This window comes from Bos grunniens, chromosome 5, assembly GCF_055505025.1.
Source record: "Bos grunniens cultivar Pamir isolate PY7600 chromosome 5, Bosgru_T2T1.0, whole genome shotgun sequence".
NCBI lineage: Eukaryota > Metazoa > Chordata > Mammalia > Artiodactyla > Bovidae > Bos > Bos grunniens.
Window position 1 is genome coordinate 115,171,425 of NC_141169.1, and position 22,247 is coordinate 115,193,671.

A 22,247-nucleotide genomic window follows, 5' to 3' on the forward strand; every position below is an offset into this window, starting at 1 on the left:
CCAGGGCTGCTGTTTGAGAGCGAGGCTGGGTGACTTGCCCAGGTCACACAGCAGGTGAGTGATGGACATCGGATTGAGCCCAAGCGGGTCTGACCAAATTCTTCAGTACGGTTACTCAGAAAAGCTTGTTTTCGATCAATATTTACCCTCTTTCTGCTCCAATTACAGAAAAAGACCAGGGTATTCAGGCTTCCATTCAAGCAAGATACAAGTAGAAGAGGGTCTTTCATAGAGAAATGAGACCTTTGGGACTTGTTTGCCAGGACTGGGTCAGAGCCTGGGTATAGCGCCCCGTGTCCCAGCCTTCACTGGCCACTCCAGGGCCCTCTCTCACCAGCACCCTCACTCGGGGCTCCAGCCGCCTTGACCACTTTCAGCTTCTGCAATGCTCCTTCCACACGGACTGTGCCCTCTGCTAGAATGTTCTTTCTGCACGTCCACCTGGGGAACCCCTGGCTCAGACTTCAGGTGTCTGCTCAAGCCTGCTTCTGCACAGCAGCCTCTGGCCAGCTGGCCCCCAGGATCCTTCATTCCAAGCTCCTCCAGCTCTGAGTCTCTACCTTCAGAGCACGCAAACCGTTTGTGACACATTCCTCCACACGACTACTGGACAGCTATCTCCCCCGCAGGCTCTGGGCTCCATGAGAGCAGAGATCAGGGGAATTTGATCCCTTGTGTGAGTGTGTGCTCAGTCGCGTCCAACTCTTTTTGACCCCGTGGACTGTAGCCTACAGGGCTCTTCTGTCCATGGGATTCTCCAGGCAAGAATACGGGAGTGGGCTGCCATTTTCTCCTCCAGGGAATCTTCCTGACCCACAGGATTTGATCCACATCTCCTGCCTTGCAGGCGAATTCTTTACCGCTTGAGCCAGCAGGGAAACGTATAAAGACAAGGCCAGCTGGTGGTTGTGTAAGACCTGGAGCTCTGTGGGCAAACTATAGGTTTAGGATTTTGTTGAGGTGATGGTGGTGGTTGTGGTTTAGTCACTAAATTGTGTCTGACTCCTGTAACCCCATGGACTGGAGCCCACCAGGCTCCACTGTTCATGGGATTTCCCAGGCAAGAATACTGGAGTGAGTTGCCATTTCCTTCTCCAGGGGATCTTCTGGGCCCAGGGATCAAACCCACCTGTTTTGCATCTTCTGCATTGGCAGGTGGAATCTTTACCCTTGAGCCGCCTGGGAATACTGCCCATCACTGTAGCCCTTAGCATGGGGCTAACCCAGGGAGGTGCTCAGTGAGTGAATGACCATGCATGAATCCTCTCCTATAATCCTCCCAACAGCCATAAGGTGATAATATTATCTCCTTTTACAACTGGAGAGACTGGGGCTCTGACACTCAGTTAACTTGCCCCCAAGGTCACAGAACTAGAGAGACAGTAATAATATTACCTCCTTTCATAGCTGGAGAGACTGGGGCTCTGACACTCAGTTAACTTACCCCCAAGGTCACAGAACTAGAAAGACAGGGCTTGGACAAGGGATTTTCTTTCTCCAAGTCCCCCACCCTGACACAGGCTGGCACTCGGCTTGGGCAACCAAACTGGATACCCGGGGCTCCCCCTCATCAGTGCCAGGGCATCTTGACTCCAACTCTTCTACCCACCCACCCTGTCCTGCAAAGAGAAAAAACAAAGAAACCCATGAAATCAGTCCACTTCCTTAAGCTTAGTTGAAAAGAAGTACTTACCCCGTGTTTCTGGATGGCGACATTGGTGAGATGGACAAACATGTTGTCCAGCTCGCTGGTGCTCGGGGTGTACTTCACGGTGCAGAAGCGGCAAAATCCAAGTTTATACCTAGGCGGGAATTTGGATTAACTCAATGCTCTGAGGACAAGCGTAAACAAAATATCACGCTTTTTCGTCTTAAAAGAGCTGCCAACATGGATGTACCTAGAGATGGTCATACTGAGTGAAGTTAAGTCAGACAGAGAAGGAGAAATACTGTATGACATCCCTTATATGTGGAATCTGAAAAGAAATGATACAAATGAACTTACTTACAAGACATAAAGAGACTCGCAGACTCAAGAGAAGCAACTTATGGTTGTCAGGGGTCGGGGGAAGGATGGGGGAAGGAATAGTTAGGGGGTTTCAGATGGACATGTACATGTTGCTATATTTAAAATGGATAATCAATAAGGAACCTACGGTATAGCACAGGGGACTCTGATCAAATGTTACATGGCAGCCTGGATGGGAGGGGCGTTTGGGGAGAATGGATACATGTATATGTATGGATGAGTCCCTTCACTGTTTACCGGAAACCATTACAGCATTATTAATCGGCTATGCTCCCATAAAAATAAAAAGTTTAAAATAAATAAACATATAAATAAAGACCAAAAAAATTGCAAAAAAAAAAAAAAAAGAGTTGCTTTTCGTTTTGACCTTTTAGAAGAGTTGCCTTGTAAAATTTTTATGGTTCTTTTTATATAAGGAGTTTATTAAGATATAATTTATACGCCATAAAACTTATCCACTTAAAGTGTACAACTCAACGGTTTTGGGGACATTCAGAGTTGTGCAACAATCACCACTACACTCCAAAAGGCGTGTCACTGCGTCACTCCAGAAGGAAGCCCTGTGACCCTCAGCAGTCACTTCCCAATCCCAGGGCTGGGCAAACGCCAAGCTACTTTCTGTTCCTACAGTTCTGTCTATTCTGGGCATGGTGTAGAGACGGAATTGTACAACACGTGGCTTTCTGTGTCTGGTTTCCTTCTCGAGTATGTTTGCAAGGTTGCAGAGAGTGGCTTCTTATTTTGAGGATTCACATCACTGTCAAAGGCACCGTCTTACTCAACATGGACCATGTGCCAGGCACTGCAAGTTCGGGGAACTTGACCAACGACCAACCTAACAACCCTTGCCAGGGTCCTGAGGAGCAGGAGGTGTCGTGTCAAATCGGTCTTTTTTTTTTGGCCGCACCTCGTGGCTTGCAGGATCTTAATCCCTGACCAGGGATCGAACCCGGGTCCCCTGCAGTGGAAGCACTGAGTCCTAAGCAGGGGACTGCCAGGGAATTCCCAAAGCACAGTTTTAAGGAGGGAAACAACCCCTCAGCTCTTACATGTAGCAGCGCAGCGGGCGGTACGTAGACACCAGAACGTACAGGCGCAGGTCGAACTTCCTGCCGCCGATTAGTAACGGGTTGTTAATGTACAGAGAGATCACGTAGGCTTCCTTGGTGGACTGAGTCACAAACCTGGGTGCGGCAGAGAAGGCTGAGCTTAGATGCAAACACCAGAGGGCTTTAACAGGGAACAGACCTGAGGGTGCCAAGCGGGAGGGGGGTCAGGGAGGGATGGATGGCGAGCTTGGCATCGGCAGCGGCATTAATATTATATACAGAATGGATAAACAAGGTGCCACTATAGCACACGGGGACTGTAGTCTATAGCCTGTGATAAACCATCATGGAAAAGAATATGAGAAAGGATATATATAACTGAGTCACGTTGCTGAACAGCAGAAATTAACACAACATTATAAACCTGCCTTATTTTAAAAGACCAGAGACCCTTAGTTGGCTGGTGACAAGCTTGCTGCCTCTCATCAAGTGAGAGGCTGGTTTGTGGGGAGAAAACAGGGGCTGGGGGGTGGGAGCAGTATCCATGGAGGAACCCCCGGGGGCTGGCACTATGCAGTCAGACTTCAACGCAGGACACGAGGCGGCGTCCCTGCCATTCCTGGGAAATCCTGACATCGCCCACCCCTAAAGGACGGCACCCACGGTCCAGGCATTCCCCAGCAGTGAAGAACCTCACAGAGGCAAGGAGTGAGGCTCAGCCTAAATCTCCTGGGGTCCTCTGCTCCAAGGAGCCCCCAACCCAGGGAGGAGGCCGACCTGACTGTGCCCAGGTCTTCTCTCACCCTGGCTGCACACACCACCCAGTGCTCGGGTCCATCTCCAACTCGCCCCCGTGAGGCTGGTGCCACTGTGTCCCCAGTTTACTCGGATGAAAAACCCGAGAGTCTATACAACAAAACTGACTCAGGCGGTGAGTGTCAGACAGGGGTGCAAGCCCAGGCACCCAGAGGTTAAGCACGTGCTTTGCCAGCTCAGAAGCACCAGGACTGGATGGGTCTCCCCCCAACTTTCAGAACAAAGAGCAGCTGGCAAGGCTCCCTGCTCCAGTGCCCTTACCCTGCTTTACACACCTCTCTCCGGGTGAGATTCTATGCCTGGTGATGCTGCTGTGGCCACAGGGCCTTGCCCTGCCTCCAGGTGTTCACATGCACAATTGCTGCACACCTGGGAAAGCAAGCAAGCCCCCCCAGCCATTCCCCCCCAGCCCACCAGCCCATGGCCAAAAGCCTAATGACATGAGACAGCTGCTGCAAAGCGCACGGGACGCCCGTCCACTTACGAAGATGTTTTGCTGTCCCGGGACCACTTTTTGATCTGCGAGAGCTTGTTGATCAGGAAGATGCCCTTTCCCTGGGCTTTGCCACAGGGTTTCATAATCCAGGTACTCGAGGGGCTTTTCCGGAACTCCTCCACAAACAGGTTGTAGTCGGCAGGCAGCATGTAGGTGACAGGAACAAAGTCTGAGGACGGGAGAGGGGACAGTGAGTGAGTCAGCCCAACAGCGGCCACGGACGGGAAGACACCGCGCCTGCCTTTCCAGGGCCTGTGCCGTACCCTGCGCCCCTGCCCAGCATCTGATGGAGCAAGGACTTCTGCCGTTCAATCCACGTGAGACACGTACGGCTTGCTCTACTGCGCTTCACAGATAATGTGTTTTTTCACAAAATGAAGGTTTGTGGCAACCCGGCATGTAGCAAGTCTGCTGGCGCTATTTTTCCAACAACATTGGCTCACCTTGTGTTTCTGTGTTACCTTTTGGTAATTCTCACACTAGTTCCAACTTTTTCATTATGATGTTTGTTACTATGTTTGATGAACTATGATAAGTAATCTTGATGTTACTGGGTGGGCTGAGACTTACGGAAAAACCCAAGGGAAATTTCTGGCCAAGCCAATACTACTGCAAAAAAAAAAATGACAACTCACTGAAGGTTCAGATGATGGTTAGCATTTCTAGGTAATAAAGTATCTTTAAATGAAGGTATGTGCATTGGTTTTTTGAGACATAATGCTATTGCACACTCGAAAGACTAGAGTTTAGTGTAATGATAACTTTTACATGCAGTGCAAAACCAAAACAATCATGTGACTTGCTTTACAGCAATATTCGCTTCATTTATTTTTTATAGTTTTGTTCTTTTTATTTATTTTTGGTGGCACCACACGGCTTGTGGGATTTTAGTTCCCTGACCCGGGATTAAACCCAGGCCCCTGGCAGTGGAAGCATGGAGTCGTAACCACTGGACCGCCAGCGAATTCCCACTGTGGTATTTGCTTTATTGCGGTGTTCTTGAACTGAACCCACCGTCTCTCCAAGGTCTGCCTGTAACGAGTTCTCTTTTGGCTGCATGCCAGTTACTTTTTAAATCTGTACCATTTAATCCCCACAGCAACCTCTGAGCTCGGCATTGTTATTATTCCCATTTATCAGATAAGGACACTGAGGCCCAGAGAAGTCACACATCGTTTTCCCCAAGTGTGCAAAGGGATTCTGAAACTTTCCGCCAGGCCAGCTTTTCTCACAGGGTGCTGAATGGACACACCACTCTCTCCGGGCCCTCCCAGACACAGGATTCACCCCTCCCGGCAGTCTGCAGCCCACGGAGGGGCCCCTGCCCTCCTGAGCACATTTCCAAGACACTGACACAAACTCAAGATTCCAAAGCTGAAGCCCTCCCCGCCCCCTGCCCTGCTCCTCCGTATCCTGTAAACACTAGGAAAGAAACAGGTGCTCACAACTTGCACAGACACACTCATCCCGCAGAGCCAACAGCTGCCACCCCCATGCCATGTGCTGATGGGGGAAAAAACACCACGGCTATTTATTTAAAAGGTGAAGCCGGTGGAAAGGACACGAACCCAGGTAGAGGTACTTCCCGCTTTCGTCCTTCTCTGCCAGCGGGCTCCCTTCCTTCTCCAGCTCCTTCCTGTATCTCTTGATGTTTTTCACCATCAGGTCCTTCCGCGTCAGCTCATAGTGGTTTGGGAAATGGTTGACTATTTGATCATCCGAGAGCCGGTAGCCAGTTTCGACACTAAAAACATTGCGGATGGTCTGCACGCTCATCCTGAAAGAGAAGCCAAGAAGGGACGTGCGGGACGAAAGCTCAGGGTGTGTCCACGTGGAAGGAGGACTCATTAAGGCCCTTGTCGGCTTCCTTCCGACAAGGAAGCATGTTCCTCAGAGCTTAGCTGTCCCCAGCCCGCACCTGAGCCCAGAGGGGTCCAGCCTACGGCAGCAGGATGTGTGTCTGTGACTATACCTGAACAGTCTGGGCGAGGGCTGTTCTGAGTCTGTGCCCTGACTGGCTGCACTCTCTGGCACAGAGTAGATGCTCAATAAACGTTTCTCGGTTAATGATAACATTGATTATCGATATTACATGAGAGAGACCCTTTCTGAGTATGAAGTCAAGAAATTCACTGACTCAATATCTGCACTCCAAGTCAGGAAGGACAGGGACCCCTTAAAACCAAAGCCCCAGGGACTTCCCTCGCGGTTGTCAGGGAAGGCAAAATGGAAGCAGTCTTGTTCAGGCTTCAGAAGCCGAGAGCAGGCCTCTGACCTCTGACTCCTCACCCTGCCTGGATTACACGCCTGTTGCCAAGCACACCAACTGCTACCAGCAAGTCAAGCGGCACTTTGGATAAGAGAGGGAGAGGACCCTGGATTTTCTGTTGAGCCCCTGGAGGCCTGGCCAGCCCTCTCAGGTCAGGAAAATCCTGTATCTCACAAGGTTTGAGACACACAGGATTGTGAAAGTGAAAGTAAAACCAGAGCTGCATTTCTGAAGTTTATGCAAACCACTGATAACAGCACCCCCCAAACTGCAGCGTGAAGCCTCACCCGTGGGGTGGGCAGACCATCCGGGACCTTTTCCCAGCTGAGACTCCAGATACTAAGGAACGTGCCGGTGCCGGTGCCGGTCAAGCCTGCTGTGGGTCGGCCCGATTTGGAGGTGCGCATGCTGTTACTTTCCTCTGCTGTCCCTATTTTTCTTCCTTTAATGACTGTACATTGAAATTAAGCCAAGTAATCCTCTATTAAATATTGAAACTGTTTGTGTATACTGTTTCTTTTGTTAATGAATACTTCGAACCTAAAAGTGACCAGGGATACCCCCTGCATTGGGAGCATGGAGTCTTAGCCACTGGACCCCCAAGAACTCCTTTTTATGTTATATGATATCCTATTTTACACTGTTACCACGAGAGGGAAAAAAAAAAGCAGCCGTAATTCCTGAATACCGTCAAATGTTACTCAGCGTTCAATCCCCAGTAGTCCGATAAATACTTTTCACAGCTTTTGCAAATAAGAAGCCAGGTCTTCTCACTAGTTGCTCTCTCTCACATGTCTTTAAATCTATACTTTCTCTCTCACCTTCCTTAAATTTTTTTTTCTAGGCAATTTATGTGTTGAAGACACTGGGTGCCTGTTCTGCAGGGGTCTCACAGCTTCTTTGTTTACCATGCTCCCCCGGGCCCTGCACTTCTTATAAACTGGGGGTCCGACCAGGCGGACGCGGAGCTGTGTCCTGGGCAGTGCGTGCTCCCACGGGCCGGCACATCCAGCCTGGAGCCTTTCCCCTCAGGATGTCAGCAGCTCCACCCAAGAGAATTACAATGTGACCCACGTAGCTGAGTCATATGGTGAGCTTTCTAGTGGGCACATTAAACCAGAAGTTCAAGAGCCAAGAATTTTAATCTGACTCATTGGAAAAGACCCTGATGCTGGGAAAGTTTGAGGGCAGGAGGAGGAGAAGGGGGCGATAGACGATGAGATGGTTGGATGGCATCACCGACTCAACGGACACGAGCTGGGGCAAACTCTGGGAGACCGTGAAGAACAGGGAAGCCTGCCATGCTGCAGTCCGCGGGGCTGCAAAGAGTCGGACACAACTCAACGACTGAACGACAAACAACAGTCCAACATCTTATCATCTCAACATATAATCAACATAGAAATTAGCGGTGAGGGATTTTACATTCGTTTCTCCGTGCTAGAACCGGGAGCGTACACCACACTCGGGCACAGACACCTTTGTTTGCATCAGCCACACGCAAGTGCCCTCTTGCCCTGTGGTCAGCGGCTTCTGTCCTGCACAGACATAGATCCTTATTTCGTGAGGGGTTACAAAATGGTGAAAATTCTCCTTTCTCATTCCTCCTTCATTTATTGCCAGGAATGTTTCTATGAGGAGAAATTTTCCTTCATGGACAATTCAGACAGCCCGTGAAGGGTTTCTCCAGGGAAGACTGAGTGACTTTTTTCTGCATCAGTTTTCCAAATGGTGAGCTGGCTCCTCGCCCTCCCCCGCCCCGACCCAAGGATGTGTGACGAGCTGTGCTGGGCCCCTATCACTGCAGAACAAACAACCCAACGACCCAACGTTCGCTACCTAAGATAACCACCATGGTATGTTATCTCTAGGTTCTGTGGGGTCAAGAATTTGGGCAGGGTGCGGCTGAGCGCTCTGAACCACGTGGCACTGAGGTCACTCAGGCGGATTCAGACAGCTGGTCTGGGGGCCCGAGCAGGCTTTGTCCACAGCTGGCACCTTGTGGGGGTGGGTTCTCCCACACGACAGTCCTGGGACGGGCAGGCTTCTCATCTGACAGCTTGTGGCTCCGGCTGGGGCTTTCCACACAGGAAGTAGAAGCTGCTGGCTGCTTAAGGTCTGGGCCCCGAAAAAGAACACACTAGCCATGTCCCACTGGTCAAAGCAATCACAGAGCCCACCCAAGGTCAGGAGAAGGGGACAAGACCCTTCTCTCACCTCCAGAGGGAAGTAGTATCAAAAACACAGCTATTTGTAGAGGGGGGCGAGGCTACACAGCACATCTTATGAGATCTCAGTTCCCCGGCCAGAGACTGGACCTGGGCCACAGCAGTGAAAAATGCCGAGCCCTAACCACTAGGCAACCAGGGAGCTCCCCACTGTGGCCATTTCAAATGTGTCACAAATTATGCGGGTGGTAAAGAATCTGCCTGCCACTGCAGGAGATGCGAGCGACACAGGTTTGATCCCTGGGTCGGGAAGATCCCCTGGAGAAGGAAATGGCAACCCACGCCAGTATTCTTGCCTGGAAAATCCCATGGACATAGGAGCCTGGTGGGCTACAGTCCATAGGGTTGCAAAGAGTTGGATATGACTGAGCAGCAGGGATGGTGTTTGGTTTCAGTTCTTTTGGGGGCATGTTTATGAACTCATAGATTCAAACACGCATCATGAATTTCGATCTGTTTCAGTTATTCTTACTGCAGCTCTAGTTCTCCTAATTTTGGGCAGAAGGAACTCTCTAAGTTGCCTTCTGAGTCTTATTAACGTGACTCTAGTAGTCCTCGACCATGTCTCTGCTTTCCCATAAGACAAGCTATTCTGAGCTCACCTTGTACAAGTCTTCCTGAGGCCCAGCGACAGGCACTTCTGCAAGGAGCAAGGGAAACATTCACCTACCCTGTAGCCTGACTGTTAAACGGTCCCAATGCTCCACCCTCCTTGTTCCATATCCTGTGTCACTTTGTAGCAAGTCCCTTCTGGAGGTAAAATAACTTTCCCCTTGAATTTGAGCCAACCCAATGCAGTTCTTTGGGCTTCCCTGATAGCTCAGATGGTATAGGGAGTTAGAAGGGATAGGCTACACACTCCAGTATTCTTGGGCTTCCCTTGTGGCTCAGCTGGTAAAGAATTTGCTTGCAATGTGGGAGACCTGGGTTCAACCCCTGCATTGGGAAGATCCCCTGGAGAAGGGAACGTCTAGCCACTCCAGTATTCTGGCCTGGAGAATTCCATGGACTGTACAGTCCACGGGGTCGCAAGGAATCAGACACGACTGAGCGACTTTCACTTCACTTCAATGCAGTTCTTTGGCCAAAAAGAACAGCAGAAGTGATGGCATGCCATTTCTGAGACGGGCCCTTAACGGCCTTGAGAGCTGCCACCTCTCTCTTGGGCCCCCGACTAGCTGGCTGGAGGGTTGTGAGAGCTTTGTGGAGAGGAGCCCCTGTTGTCCTGGCCAAGGGCGTTCTAGACCAGCCAGGTCCTGGATGACCCGCCAGGTGACAGCAGACGCTGCATGAGCCCAGGTAGGGTCAGTGAAGCAGGCCAGACCAAGAGAACCGCTCCACCAAACCGACAAACTCATGTTAACAAGAAGTGGTTGTTTCGAGCCCCTAAGTTTTGTTTTTTAATATTTATTTATTTGGCTGCCCTGGGTCTTAGCTGTGACACATGTGATCTTCCAACATTCGTTGCGGCGTTTGGGACAGTTAGTTGAGGCATGTGGGATCTAGTTCCCTGACCAGGGATTGAACCTGGGCCCCTTGCACTGGGAGTGCAGAGCCTTAGCCACTGGACCGCCAGGGAAGGCCCCAGGCCCCTAGGTTTTCTGGTGCTTGTTACTCGCTGTCTGGCAATGGGTAACCCTATACTCCCTCCAGCACGGTCACTGTTTACCTGTTTCACACTCCGTCTACTTGCTGCCCACGTGTAAGGTGTTTTTGCACAGGTGTTGTCAGGATACAAATACAATTTCATAATATGTTTTTCTTCTCATTTATTATTGTTCAGTTTCCCAAACTGCTTTACGATCATCACAGTATTTTAACGGCTGCGCCTTAATCTGCTTGGTTACTGTATTTACCTTTCCCCAACCAGTTAATATTTAGCTGTTTTCAGTAATTTTCCCTAACCGATTTCCAAGACCTGACTGGGACGCTCAGTGCTTAAAGCATGAGCTCTCAACATCTCCAAATATCCCCCTCCTATCAAACTGGTCAGCCCTTCCCTCCTCTCACTCTTTGGCTCAGGAGAGCTCCACTCTGCTCAGTGCTATGTCATCCTCAGCCTGGATGGGAGGAGAGTTTGGGGGAGAACGGATACACGTACGTGTATGGCTGAGTCCGTTCGCTGTTCGCCTGAAACTGTCACAACAGTGTTAATGGGCTATGCTCTGACACACAAAAAAAAGTTAACAAAAAAAAAAAAAAACGATCCAAAACCCTTCTCAGCGTGAAGACGGCAGCACTGAACTCCCACTCGCCCCCCACCCCGGCATGAGAAGCCGAAAGCACACGCTGAGTCCTGCTGGGTCCACGGCCCCAGGCAGCGGGACACGAGACAGCGAGTACTAAATGCTGTCGTGCTCAGCCTTCCGTTCAGAGCTCCCGTGAAGCAGGGTTCTGGATAAATGACGTCACTTTACCTCTGAGAGGTGAAGTATATGCAGATGCTGACCCACTTCACAAATGCCCTCCCTGCCTGCCGGCCCCGCTTCTGCAGGGGCAAATCAGGTTTAAAGAGCAGGTGACTTCAGTGTTGTCGGGAGCACAGCTCATGTCCTCCCTCTGTCCACTGCCGGAGCTGGGGGCTGGGGGTTGCCCGCTGTGCCTGGGGCCCGGCCAGGCTCCGGGGAGGCTGAGAGAAGCCAGGCCAGGTCCTCAATTTTCCAGGCTTCGCAGGGACACCAACAGAGGGGACAGGTGGGGAATCACAGACTCAGCGTTTGCTGCCACCTGAGGAGAGCAGCCCAGGAGGGCCCGCGGGGCAGAGCTGGCTTCCAGGGCACACGCGCTGGCGCGTGAGGGAGGTGCTGGTGGGGCTCCTGCCCCGTGCCAGCACCGCCTCACACTCCGTGCTCCCTGAAACCTCAAACAACCGAACCTGGGAAGACAGGTCAAGGCCTCCGCGAACAGTGGGGTGGAGGCTCCAGGGCTGAAGCCACACGCGGCTCGGGCCCCAGGGTCTGGACGTCTAACCCCCGGGCGCGCTGTGTCTGGAGGGTGGGCTGAGGAGAGGCAGAAAGCACAGCATGTACAAAAGTGCAAAAGAAAGACAGTGTTCTCAGGGGGTCAGTGGGGAAAACGTGCAGCCTGCTGCACTGGCGGGGGAGCAGAGGGGGAAGGGAAGGGGCTGAGAGAGGCCGAGGACCATCTCTCAGGGCAGCCGCAGGGGGAGTGAGTCCTGGGTGGCGGCAGGGGAGAGTCAGGGTGGAAAGGCCCCTGCAGGCCCTGACGTGCTCCCCCACCGACCCCCCATCCCCCCAAAGCCTCACTCCCACGCTCTGCACCCAGGAGCCGCTGCGGCTTGGGGAAGCCTTCTGGTGGCTAACCCGCCAGGTGTGTGGATGCTGTCCCGAGGGAGGGAGCAGCCCAGGCCTGGACCAAGCAGGACAGGGGAGCTCACCCAGAGGAAGAGGGTGGAGGCGAGGCGGAGAGAGGAGTCCAGGAAGACTCCAGGGCTCCCGGCTGGGCCAGGCACCACCTGGGACTGAGTGCCGAAATGCGACCTTTCCAGCCTAACTGGCCTTTCCGGGGTTTCTCAGTCAGTCCAGCCAGCACCCTGCTGACCTAATGACGGAGTGAAAGGGAGCAGGGAGCCCTCCCACAGTCCTCCCCACCCCCCACAGCCCGCCCCACCGCCCACGCCACCCCACAGAACAGACCACGCCACCCCGAGGGAACCCCAAGGTCCAGGCAACAGGGCGCCACTGTGAGCAGCACTGGCCCCGGGGTGGGGGCTCCTGTTTCTCACCCAGACGCACACTGTGCAACCACACTCACGGGGCTGAGACGCCCCCAGGCCTCTTGACAGCCATGTCACTCGAGCACGTGCACCACCCCAGGGCCGCCCGCTCATGTGCACAGAGGGCCCGGGATGAGAGCACGTGCAGCGGGGGCGGCACATGGCATGGGGGGGGGGCCTTCGCGGACACTGCCCCCCGGACACGCCGCCATCACACTCGTGAACGGGCTCGGACGGCAAGAGAAGCCCACCTTCCATACTCACCAGTAGAAATTCCAGTCCTCGTTTTCTGTCACTTGGACCCATCCTCTCTTCTCAAAGTTATTTATCAGCACCGACTTCTCGATGTCAGTGACCCACTTCACTTTTCCTGCCATAATCCTGGAAGACAGCGCCTCATGAGAGCCATGAACGTCGACGCCTCACCTCCCGCTCACCCGAAGGAGTCCTCTGCGCACCGTGAACAGACCACCCCGCCCCGAGCTCCATCTCCCCCACAGAGGCTCTCAGCCTGGGCGAGGTCCCCCCAACACGCCCCTGGGGGACCCTGCCACATCTGAAGGCATCTCGCTCATCAGGACCGACCAGGGTTCAGGGGAGGCTCTGACACCTCATGAGCAGAGATGCTGCTTGACACCCCTGACGTACAGGATGCCTACTCACGCCCGCACAACAAACCGCCCAGTCCCAAATACCAGCTGTGCTGAGCCTGAGAGTCTGCTCAAGCAGGAAATAAAGCCTACACACGTTGAACGGCAGCTGTGACAAGCGCCACAAGGGGACGTGCCTGGGCCATGGGAGCTGGGTCGGCGTGTGGGAGGGTATCCTGGGCAGGGGACCCTGGAGCTGACTCTGATGGGCAGAGATGAGAGCACCTGCTCTAATCCGTGCACCACCCCTCACCTGGCCCCTCAAGTCCTGCCTATATTTCCCCTGCTGCCTCCCTGCCCTACACCAGTGCGCTCCTTCACAGTGGGTGATCTCAGCGTCTGTCTGACCACATCGCTCCTGTTTGACAACCAACGTGACTCCCACTGCCCCTAAAATGTGCAGCGCCCTGTTCCTCTCCTGCTTTTCCAGGTGCGTCATGTGCCACCGTCTCGCTCACCCACTGTTCTGGCCACACGGGACTCCCGTCTATCAGGACCTTGGCACGTGCTCTGCCTGCAGCACTCCGGCCTCCCTTCTGCCCAGTTAAGCTACTGCCCACTCGTCTGCAGGCAGAAGTGAGTGTCAGTTCCCGCAGAGCCTCTCTGACTCTCCAGACCAGCTGCCCGGCCCCTCAGCACCTGCAGTTCTGTCCCTGCCTGGGGGGGCAGGAGTCGCCTCTTTTCTGTCCCCGCTTTGTGCCCAGGGTCTGGCGTGTGCCTGGCACGCGGCAGACCATCACTTTAGGGAGAACGAGTGACCGTGGTCCCAGGCCTGGCAGTGCCACCGTGGGACTCTGAGCAAGTTACAGGACCTTTCTGCACTTAGTTCCTCCTCTGGATTTGTGGTTTGCGAGCTGCTCAAGCAGCCCAGGGTTCCAGGCTCCCCCCAGCTTCCCCCAGACCAAGGCTGCCTCGTTACACTCCTGAGGACAGGAGGGGAAGGGCTTTCCCAGCCCAGGCTTGAAGCCCTGGGGCCCTATGAACGTCGAGGGCCTTTTATGAAGGAGGCACATCCCCCTTGTCATGGCTTCACGTTTGGAGCAACGTCACCAGGCAGAAAAAAGCATGGGATGTGGAGCTGGGGACTTGGGTATGCGCTGCCTGGGAGAGGAAACGGGAAGGCAGGCTCTGAGAGAGTCTGCCAGGTGCAGCTCGGGGCGCTTCTACACAAGGCAGCCACACCCTCCGCAGGGTGCCCAGCAAGGCACGGCTGTGGGTAAGCCCAGCCTGTGGAGCTCGAGGCCCAGCTCCACCACGCACTTGCTATGTGACGCTGGGCAAGTCACCCGACCTCTGAACGTTTCCTCATCTGCGAAACGGGGTAACAATAGTACTGACCCGTGTCACAGGTGAGAGTAAGAAGTAAACGAGTGAACACGCATCAAGCACTGAGAAGGGCGCCTGGCACGTAAGGAATCACGATTGTCACCCTGTTCACGGGTGAGGAAGCCACGGCTCTTAAGAGCCGGTGTAAGAAAGGACCAAAGGACGCGATGGTGGCTTGAGTGAAGCTCAGGGTGACCCTACTGTAACTTCGCTGCTTCTTCCACAGCCCATCACCCCTTCCCTCTGTGAACGCGGCTTCCTCAGGACAACGCCAGTGCCCACAAGGTCAAAGTGAGGGGTAAACGGAACCACTCTCTGCAAACGCTAAGTGTCACGTAACTGCCATGTGAGGCTGCTAACCCATCAGTCATGGTCCGCGTGAGGTCAGCAGCCACTGCCTCGGGGTGACGCCAGAAGCTCTGTGAGTCCCCCACCTGCTGGCAGCTCAGTCCACGCCTGAGCAAACCCCACCGGCCAGCCCCCCTCGTGGTGTCGAGGCTGACTTGGGGGTGTGTGTGCTTTCCTACTACAGGCAATTTGCAGGCACTGATTTATTTTGTGTTTTTATACAAACCAAAGGTTTGTGGCAACCCTGCATGGGGCCAGTCTATGAGCACCATTTTTCCAACAGCGTCTGCTCACTTTCTGTCTCTGTATCACAGTATTCTTATCATATTTCAAACATCTTCATTATTACCTTTTACTTATTTATTTTGATCGTACCATGAAGCATGTGGCATCTTAGTTCCCTGCGCCCCCTGCACTGGAAGTACAGAGTCTTAAGCACTGGACTGCCAAGAAGTCCCTCGTTATTATCTGTTTGCTACGTGATCTGTGATCTTTGGTGTTGCTACCATGACTCCCTGAAGGCTCAGGTGATGATTAACATTTTTTAGAAACAAGGTGAAAGTCACTCAGTTGTGTCCAGCTCTTCGGGACCGCATGGACTATCAGTTCATGGAATTCTCCAGGCCAAGAATACTGGAGTGGGTAGCCAGGGGATCTTCCCAACCTAGGGATCGAAGCCAGGTCTCCTGCATTCAGGTGGATTCTTTACCAGCTGAGCTACCAGGGAAGCCTTTTAGCAATAAGGTATTTTTAAATTAGGGCTTCCCTGATTTAAAAATGGCTCAGTGGTAAAGAATCTGCCTGCAATGCTGGAGACCTGGGTTCAATCCCTGGGTTGGGAAGATCCCCTGGAGGAGGGCATGGCAACCCACTCCAGTATTTTTGCCTAGAGAATCCCATTGACAGAGGAGTCTGGCAGGCTGCAGTCCATATGGTTGCAAAGAGTCAGACATGACTGAAGCAACTCAGCAGCAGCAGCAACATTTTTTAATTAAGGCCATGTACACGGTTTTAGACAAGTAGCTAATGCCTAGTACAGTCTGTAGTACAGTATAAAGTTAACTATTATACCCCAGGGAAACCAAAACATTTGTGCAACTTGCTTTCTTGCAATATTCACTTCGCCGGGGTAGTCTGGGCAGGAATCTGCAGCATCTGGGAGGCCAGCCTATAATCTGACTTCACCCTGAACAGCCCTGCCTCCTTGAAGGATCCTGTTCCTACTCTGCCCCCTAGAGTCCAACTGCAGACACAGGATTTGGGTGAGAACCAACCCCGCAGCCAGGCAGGGCCCACACCACACATCCTGCACTTCAAACATCGGCCTTCCTGGGCGACCTCACCTCTGTCATGGACGTCCACCTGGAGGTGACGCAGAAGTAAGAGCAGAAACATAACGCGGTAGCACGGGCAGCTCTTTATATCCACACTGTGCTCCAGTCACAAAACAGGCAGAAGATGCTTCCAGGGGCACGACCCCAAACCCAGCAAGCCGGATGCGGCAAATGTTCCTGCCTTCACTTGAGTACTGCCAGGTACTGTTAGTCGCTCTGTTGTGTCTGACTGTTTGCGACCCCGTGGACCGTAGCCCGCCAGGCTCCTCTGTCCATGGGGACTCTCCAGGCAAGAATACTGGAGTGGGTTGCCATTCCCATCTCCAGGGGATCTTCCCCACCCAGGGATCGAACCCAGGCCCCCCACATTGCAGGCAGATTCTTTACCGTCTGAGCTACAGGGAAGCCTCATCCTCACTTTACAGCAGAAAGTGGAGCCTCCAAGGAGGGCAGTTTCCTCCCGGCCCCCTGCCCTTTCCTTCGACCACCTGGACAGGTGGTCACCAACGGAAACATCTCACGCCTGACCTACCATAGGTATTTATGGAGCCAACAGGAACATCCAATTTCTCTTCAGTTTCCCTGACTCTTGCCTCGGGTTCTTGCCTAAAACAAAATGAATACACAAATGATTGGCACATGATCAATGAAATACAGCAGACAGCCCGGAAATAAACCCCACAACCTACAGCCAATTAATCTCTGACAAAGGAGGCAAGAATGTACGACGGTGAAAAGACAGTCTCTTCAGCAAGTGCTGCTGGGAAAGCTGGCCAGTTACGTGTAAACCAACAGTTAGAACACACTCTCACACCGTGCACAAAAAGAAACTCAAAACGCCTTAAAGACTTAAATGCAAGAGACGACACCGTAAAACCCCTAGAAGAGAATACAGGCAAAACATCCTGACGTAAACAGTACCAGTGTTTTCTTAGGTCAGTCTCCCAAGGAAATAGAAATAAAAGCAAGCATAAACAAATGGGACCTAATCAACTTATCGACTTTAGGACAGCAGAGGAACTCATAAACAAAATGAAAAGACAACCTACGGGCTGGAAGAAAACAATTGCAAATCATGTGACTGACAAGGGCTCAATTTCCAGCCAAATAAATAACTGTTCTCAAAAAAAGATGAGGTCATTCAGGTCAGCCTTAATCCAACGACAGATACTCTTACGAGATGGAAAGCTGGACACAGAGACACACGGGGCGGACAACACCCTGAGAAGACAGACAGACACAGAGGGAGCGTGGCCGTGGGAAGACGGAGGCGGAGATTACAGAGTTATGCTGCCACGATGCCTGGGGCTCCCAGAAACTGGATGCTGTGAGCACCCCCTCCCCTGGAATCTTTCAAGAGAGCACACCTCTGCTAACCCCCCCGATTCCAGGCTCCTGCCTCACGGAGCTGTCCAGTTTGTGGCACTTTGACACTGCAGGCCTAGGAAACCAACAAGACACAACCATCCTAAACACCAGGAGAAAAAGAAGAAGAAATTCACACACAAGGAGCTGCACGCATACGAATTTTGGAAACAGAGCATGGTATAAAGTGCTGAGCAAGAAGACAGTCATTCATGGTTAAAAAAGGAAAGAAAGAAGTAAGGCCCCCTCTCCTTTAAAAGAACCTCTTTTCAGAAATACACCAAATCGACGTGGACTCCACCACCGAGAGCTGATGCAAAGGCACCTTGAGAAGAGCGAGGAGGGATGGAGGCGCCCTCCACACCTGAGGCTCAGAGACCCGGTTCGCTCCCGCACAGAAATGTCTGAGCCACGGGTCCTGGCAAGTCCTCAGGGCCTCAGCCCCCCCCCGGTGAAATAAATGAAAAAAGAAAGTGACAGCCCCTCAGCGGCACCGCAGGGATCACCGCAAGGTCAGGCGGGCGTGGCCCTGGCACATGGCAGGCTCTCCCAACAGTCAACCGGGTTTGAATTGAGTATGTCAGGCGGAAAGAGTTTCCCCGTGAAGCTGCCCCTGATTCAGTCCCTCACACTCCCGCCGCTGGGCCCCGGAGACCAGCCTGCCTCGTGCAGGAAGTGATGACATGTCTCTGTCATCACTGAAACGACAGCCACCACTCACAAAGCACCAGGATGCGCCGGGCTCCGGGCTGGGCAGTGTGTGCAGACCCTTGTCTACTGGGCACACCGTTACAGCTCACCCGACGCCTGGAGGCAGGTACTGTCCCCACTCACAGCCAGTAGAGTGGGGCTCAAAGAGTAAGAGGGAACGCACACGGCCTCCCTCCCACATGGGATGTCAACCCTCAGTTTACAGGCAGCCCCCTTGTCAGGCGTCATCGCCCTCCCACAGGGCAGCAGGTGGTCCCCCAGCACCCAGCCAGGGCCAGTAAGGGGGCTCAGGAATCGTCTTAGAACAAAGGAGCCATCAGCCAGTCCCCACGGTACAGAAGCCAGACTCCTCCCCAAACCTGAGAAATCCTTTTCCTTAGAAGTCCTTTTCCTTAGAAAAGTAAATAAATACCTGATTGTCAGATTGTTTTCCTGTGACTTCCTCCTAAAATAGAAAAAAATTAAAAACCAAGCAGGATTAGTGGTATTGTAATGAACTTGACACATCACCTCTCTACTGGTTCATAGGAACTGACGCCTCAGACTTTCAAGCCACGAGGTCACCTACTTTCAAAACTGAGCACCATAAAAACCTCACCAGGAAAAGCAGAGACTGGTGAGATACCCCTCATGCTGATCACAGATCGAAGTCAAAGCGGGCTGTCACCACCTGAGGTATGTCAGCCATCCCGAATCCAGAGAGCTGCTGGTTATTTAAGGGTCCCACTCCTGGGGCAAGTGGGCAGGATGTGCTCAAGCTTGAGAACTGGTTTGCCCAGGGACACCCCTGGGCGTCGGGGCCACCAACAGTCTAGTTTCTCATCTGTCTAGTCTCACTCGGCATTGACAGCCACTCTATGTCAGACTGGTGACAAGAGACATGGAGCTGCCTGGGACCAGGTGCTCCTGGACAGTCCTGATCCAGGGGATGCAAGAGATGCATTCAGGGACTTGCCCGGCAGTCCAGTGGTTAGGACTCCACACTGCCAGTGCAGGGGGCGTGGTTTGATCCCTGGTCAGGAAACTAAGATCCCACATGCCACGAGGTATGGCCAAAAAAAAGAAGTGTGTTCAAAGTGCTTTAAGAGCCCAACAAAATTCAACTGCAGTCCTGGGGAGAAAGTGACCATCAATCCAGGCCAGTGGCAAATCATGCCCACTCCACCCAAAAGATTCCACGTTCAGAGACTTCCCCAGTGTCCTCACAATCAGGGACACCCACAGCAGGCCCAATGACGGGCTTCCTTGGCCCCACTGTTGCCCCTCTGCAGCCATCCTTCACCCAGCAGCGGACCCATCTTTTTACACACACAAAGCAAACCTTGTCACTCCGCTCACAAGCCTGGGAGCAGCTGCCCGCTGTGCTGAGATTAAAGCTCGCAGTCCCCCAGCATCCTTCCACCCGCCTTCCCTCTCCAGACTCCAGCCTTTTTCAGCCCTCTCACCCACCAAGTGACATCCACTCTTAAGCCTTTGCTCATCCCCCAAATCTGGCCCTTTCTCAAAGGCCAACCCCTCACAGCAGCCTTCCCAAGCCCATCTCAGTCCTCCTCATTTACCAAGTTGTCACTTCTCTATGGCGATCATGGTGTACACAACTGTTTAATCCGGTGCGGACTCAAAGCATGATCTGTGAGCCCGCAGCATCGGCATCACGACCTGGTGCTTGTTAGAAACACAAATCCTCCCCAACCCACGCACACACAGTAGGGTAATGCATTCAGATCTCTGGGAGTGGGCCCCAGGAATCTGTGTTTTAAATTCTCAGGGCATTCCTGAGTGCTCAAGTTTGAGAAGGCCTGGTCTAGTTCACGTATTTGGTCCCTTGGTGACCACCTGTCTTCAATACACATATGTCACCCTGGGAGCAGGAATGCTGCTCCATCTTATCTCTGCTGAACCCCCAGCACCCAGAACAGCGTCTGGTAACAGTAGGCTGTCAGTCAGTATTTGATGACTTAACAAGAGAAGACACGAGGGACTTCCCTGGTGGGCCAGTGGCTGAGACTCTGTGCTCCCAATGCAGGGGCCCCAAGTTCTATCCCTGGTCAGAGAGCCAGATCACACATGCCACAACTAAAGATCCCGAATGCCACAGTGAAGACCGAGGAGCCCACGTGCTGCAATAAGGAAAAAAAAGACACGAATTCCCGCCACACACAAGCAAGTGCCAAGTAGTGAAGCAGGTGCAGCCTAGCCCTACAGGGGCCATCAGCCTCGCAGGGGAGACACCCAGGAAACAGTCATCTGTAAACACTTCTACAGATTTATCTGGGCGAGAAGTAGGAGGCCGGGAGTCCAGCTGATTTCCGCTGAACAGTGGAACGTCTCGGGGAATCTCTGTGCCCAGGAAGACAGAACTCTGCCAAGAGGCCTCCACCTCCTGTTGTTACGACTATTCCCAGACAAAAGCCAGAACAACCTCTCAGGAGAAACAGCAGATTGTGGGCAGAACCCACATTCGTGGGAGTCATTTCACTCTTCCAGCTATAGGACCGTGGACGCACTCTCTGCCCTGCCCTCATCCCACTCTCCCAGTCAGTCTGATCACTATCAGTTTCAATAAAGTCCCAGCTCCGCCAGGATCCCAGGACATGTGCATCCCTTTTTAGCGTGTCTTTTTTGGAAAAAAAAAAAAAAAAAGAGCCACCTAGAAATAAAATCATAATACAAACGCCGACTTCACATGGGCACAGTGCATCGGGTTGCAGTTGTGTCGCCTGTCAGTCTCCTCATTCCCCCTGCTCCTCGCACGTGTTTACCGGCGCAGGTAACTCCCTGAGAGCAGGGCAGGGCCAATCTTTTTTGTACCGCCACAACCCAGCCCCCAATTACGCTTCTGAATATTCCCTGAACGAAGAACTGCTCTGCAAACCCCAAACGGCTTACAACCATAAGATACTTTTAGTTTCAGAATGAATCCCCCTATGCCTCGGCTACTGTAAGGGGGTATGTCTACCCCACCCCCTCTAATGACGGGAAAACAGGGAGGAAGAAGAGGGGAAACGCCGACGTTCAGACCCCCAGAGAGAGGCGAGCAGAGCAGGGGGACACTCATCTCCTGTCTCCCGTCCAGAGCGCTACCCACAGGTACACTGCGCCCTGCAAGATGCCAACAGAAACAATAGAGATTGCAAATGAATGAAAAAGCCTAGGCACAATTAAATTCTGGAATAACGGATAAGAGGAATGCAATTACTCTTATCGAGTAGGCACAAGTCATAGGAACTCGGAGGAAGAAAAGGAGCACAATGGTCAGCGCGGGCTTCCCCCCAGGGACAGCGAGTCCGGCCAGCAGCATCTAAACCGCGGAGACCAGCGCCCACAACCGCTCGCGCATGCGCACTCGCCCACCCAGCACTGCCACACCCTCAGTCCCGGAGGCTGCGGCGCCGGCGGCGGGGCCTCACCTGTGGGCGCAGAGCGCTGAGAAGCGCCCGGGAGCGCGGAGCACGGCGGCCCCGCGCCGCGGCCCGGCCCCGCCTCCAGCCCCACTCGGCTATCGCTGGAGGACACGGCCCGCTTACCCAGCGTGGACCGGCCCTCCGCCCGCCGCGCTCTACTTCCGGGACGGCGCCCTGGCAACCGGAGACGCGGCGTTGCCGGCGCCGCGACTGCTTCCGGGGTTAGACTGGCCATTCTTCTGCAGCTGCGCCTCCAACCTGCACAGCTCGCTACGCACGGGGGCTGACGTAAAACTCAACATCCAGAAAACTCAGATCGTGGCATCCGGTCCCATCACTTCATAGCAAATAGATGGGGAAACAATGGAAACAGTGTCAGACTTTATTTTTTGGGGCTCCAAAACCACTGCAGATGGTGACTGCAGCCATAAAATTAAAAGACCCTTGCTTCTTGGAAGAAAAGCTATGACCAACCTAGACAGCATT

At 53.0% G+C, this 22,247-nt stretch overlaps 1 protein-coding gene across 10 annotated transcripts in view; it reads right to left on the reverse strand.

Annotated features, from left to right (window-relative positions):
• TTLL1 (TTL family tubulin polyglutamylase complex subunit L1) overlaps positions 1-21,928 on the reverse strand; it is a 35,210-nt gene extending 13,282 nt beyond the window's left edge. For 3 of the 10 annotated variants that reach the window (XR_015164608.1, XM_086403167.1, XM_086403159.1), the window contains exons 1-8: positions 21,768-21,928; positions 18,770-18,802; positions 16,814-16,887; positions 12,888-13,004; positions 5,959-6,167; positions 4,379-4,559; positions 3,079-3,213; positions 1,694-1,802 (exon numbers count right to left, since the gene is read on the reverse strand). Coding sequence is in view for 9 of the 10 variants with exons in the window: in XM_086403167.1 (XP_086259293.1) it covers positions 1,694-1,802; positions 3,079-3,213; positions 4,379-4,559; positions 5,959-6,167; positions 12,888-13,000 (747 nt within the window). In the remaining variant the exon portion in view is untranslated. Of the gene's footprint in view, positions 1-1,693; positions 1,803-3,078; positions 3,214-4,378; positions 4,560-5,958; positions 6,168-12,887; positions 13,005-13,731; positions 13,839-16,813; positions 16,888-18,769; positions 18,803-21,556; positions 21,723-21,767 lie in introns of those variants that run through there. The other 7 variants (XM_086403168.1, XM_086403160.1, XM_086403161.1 and 4 more) reach the window with 6 other exon arrangements.
• Between the last annotated feature and the right edge of the window lie 319 nt (positions 21,929-22,247).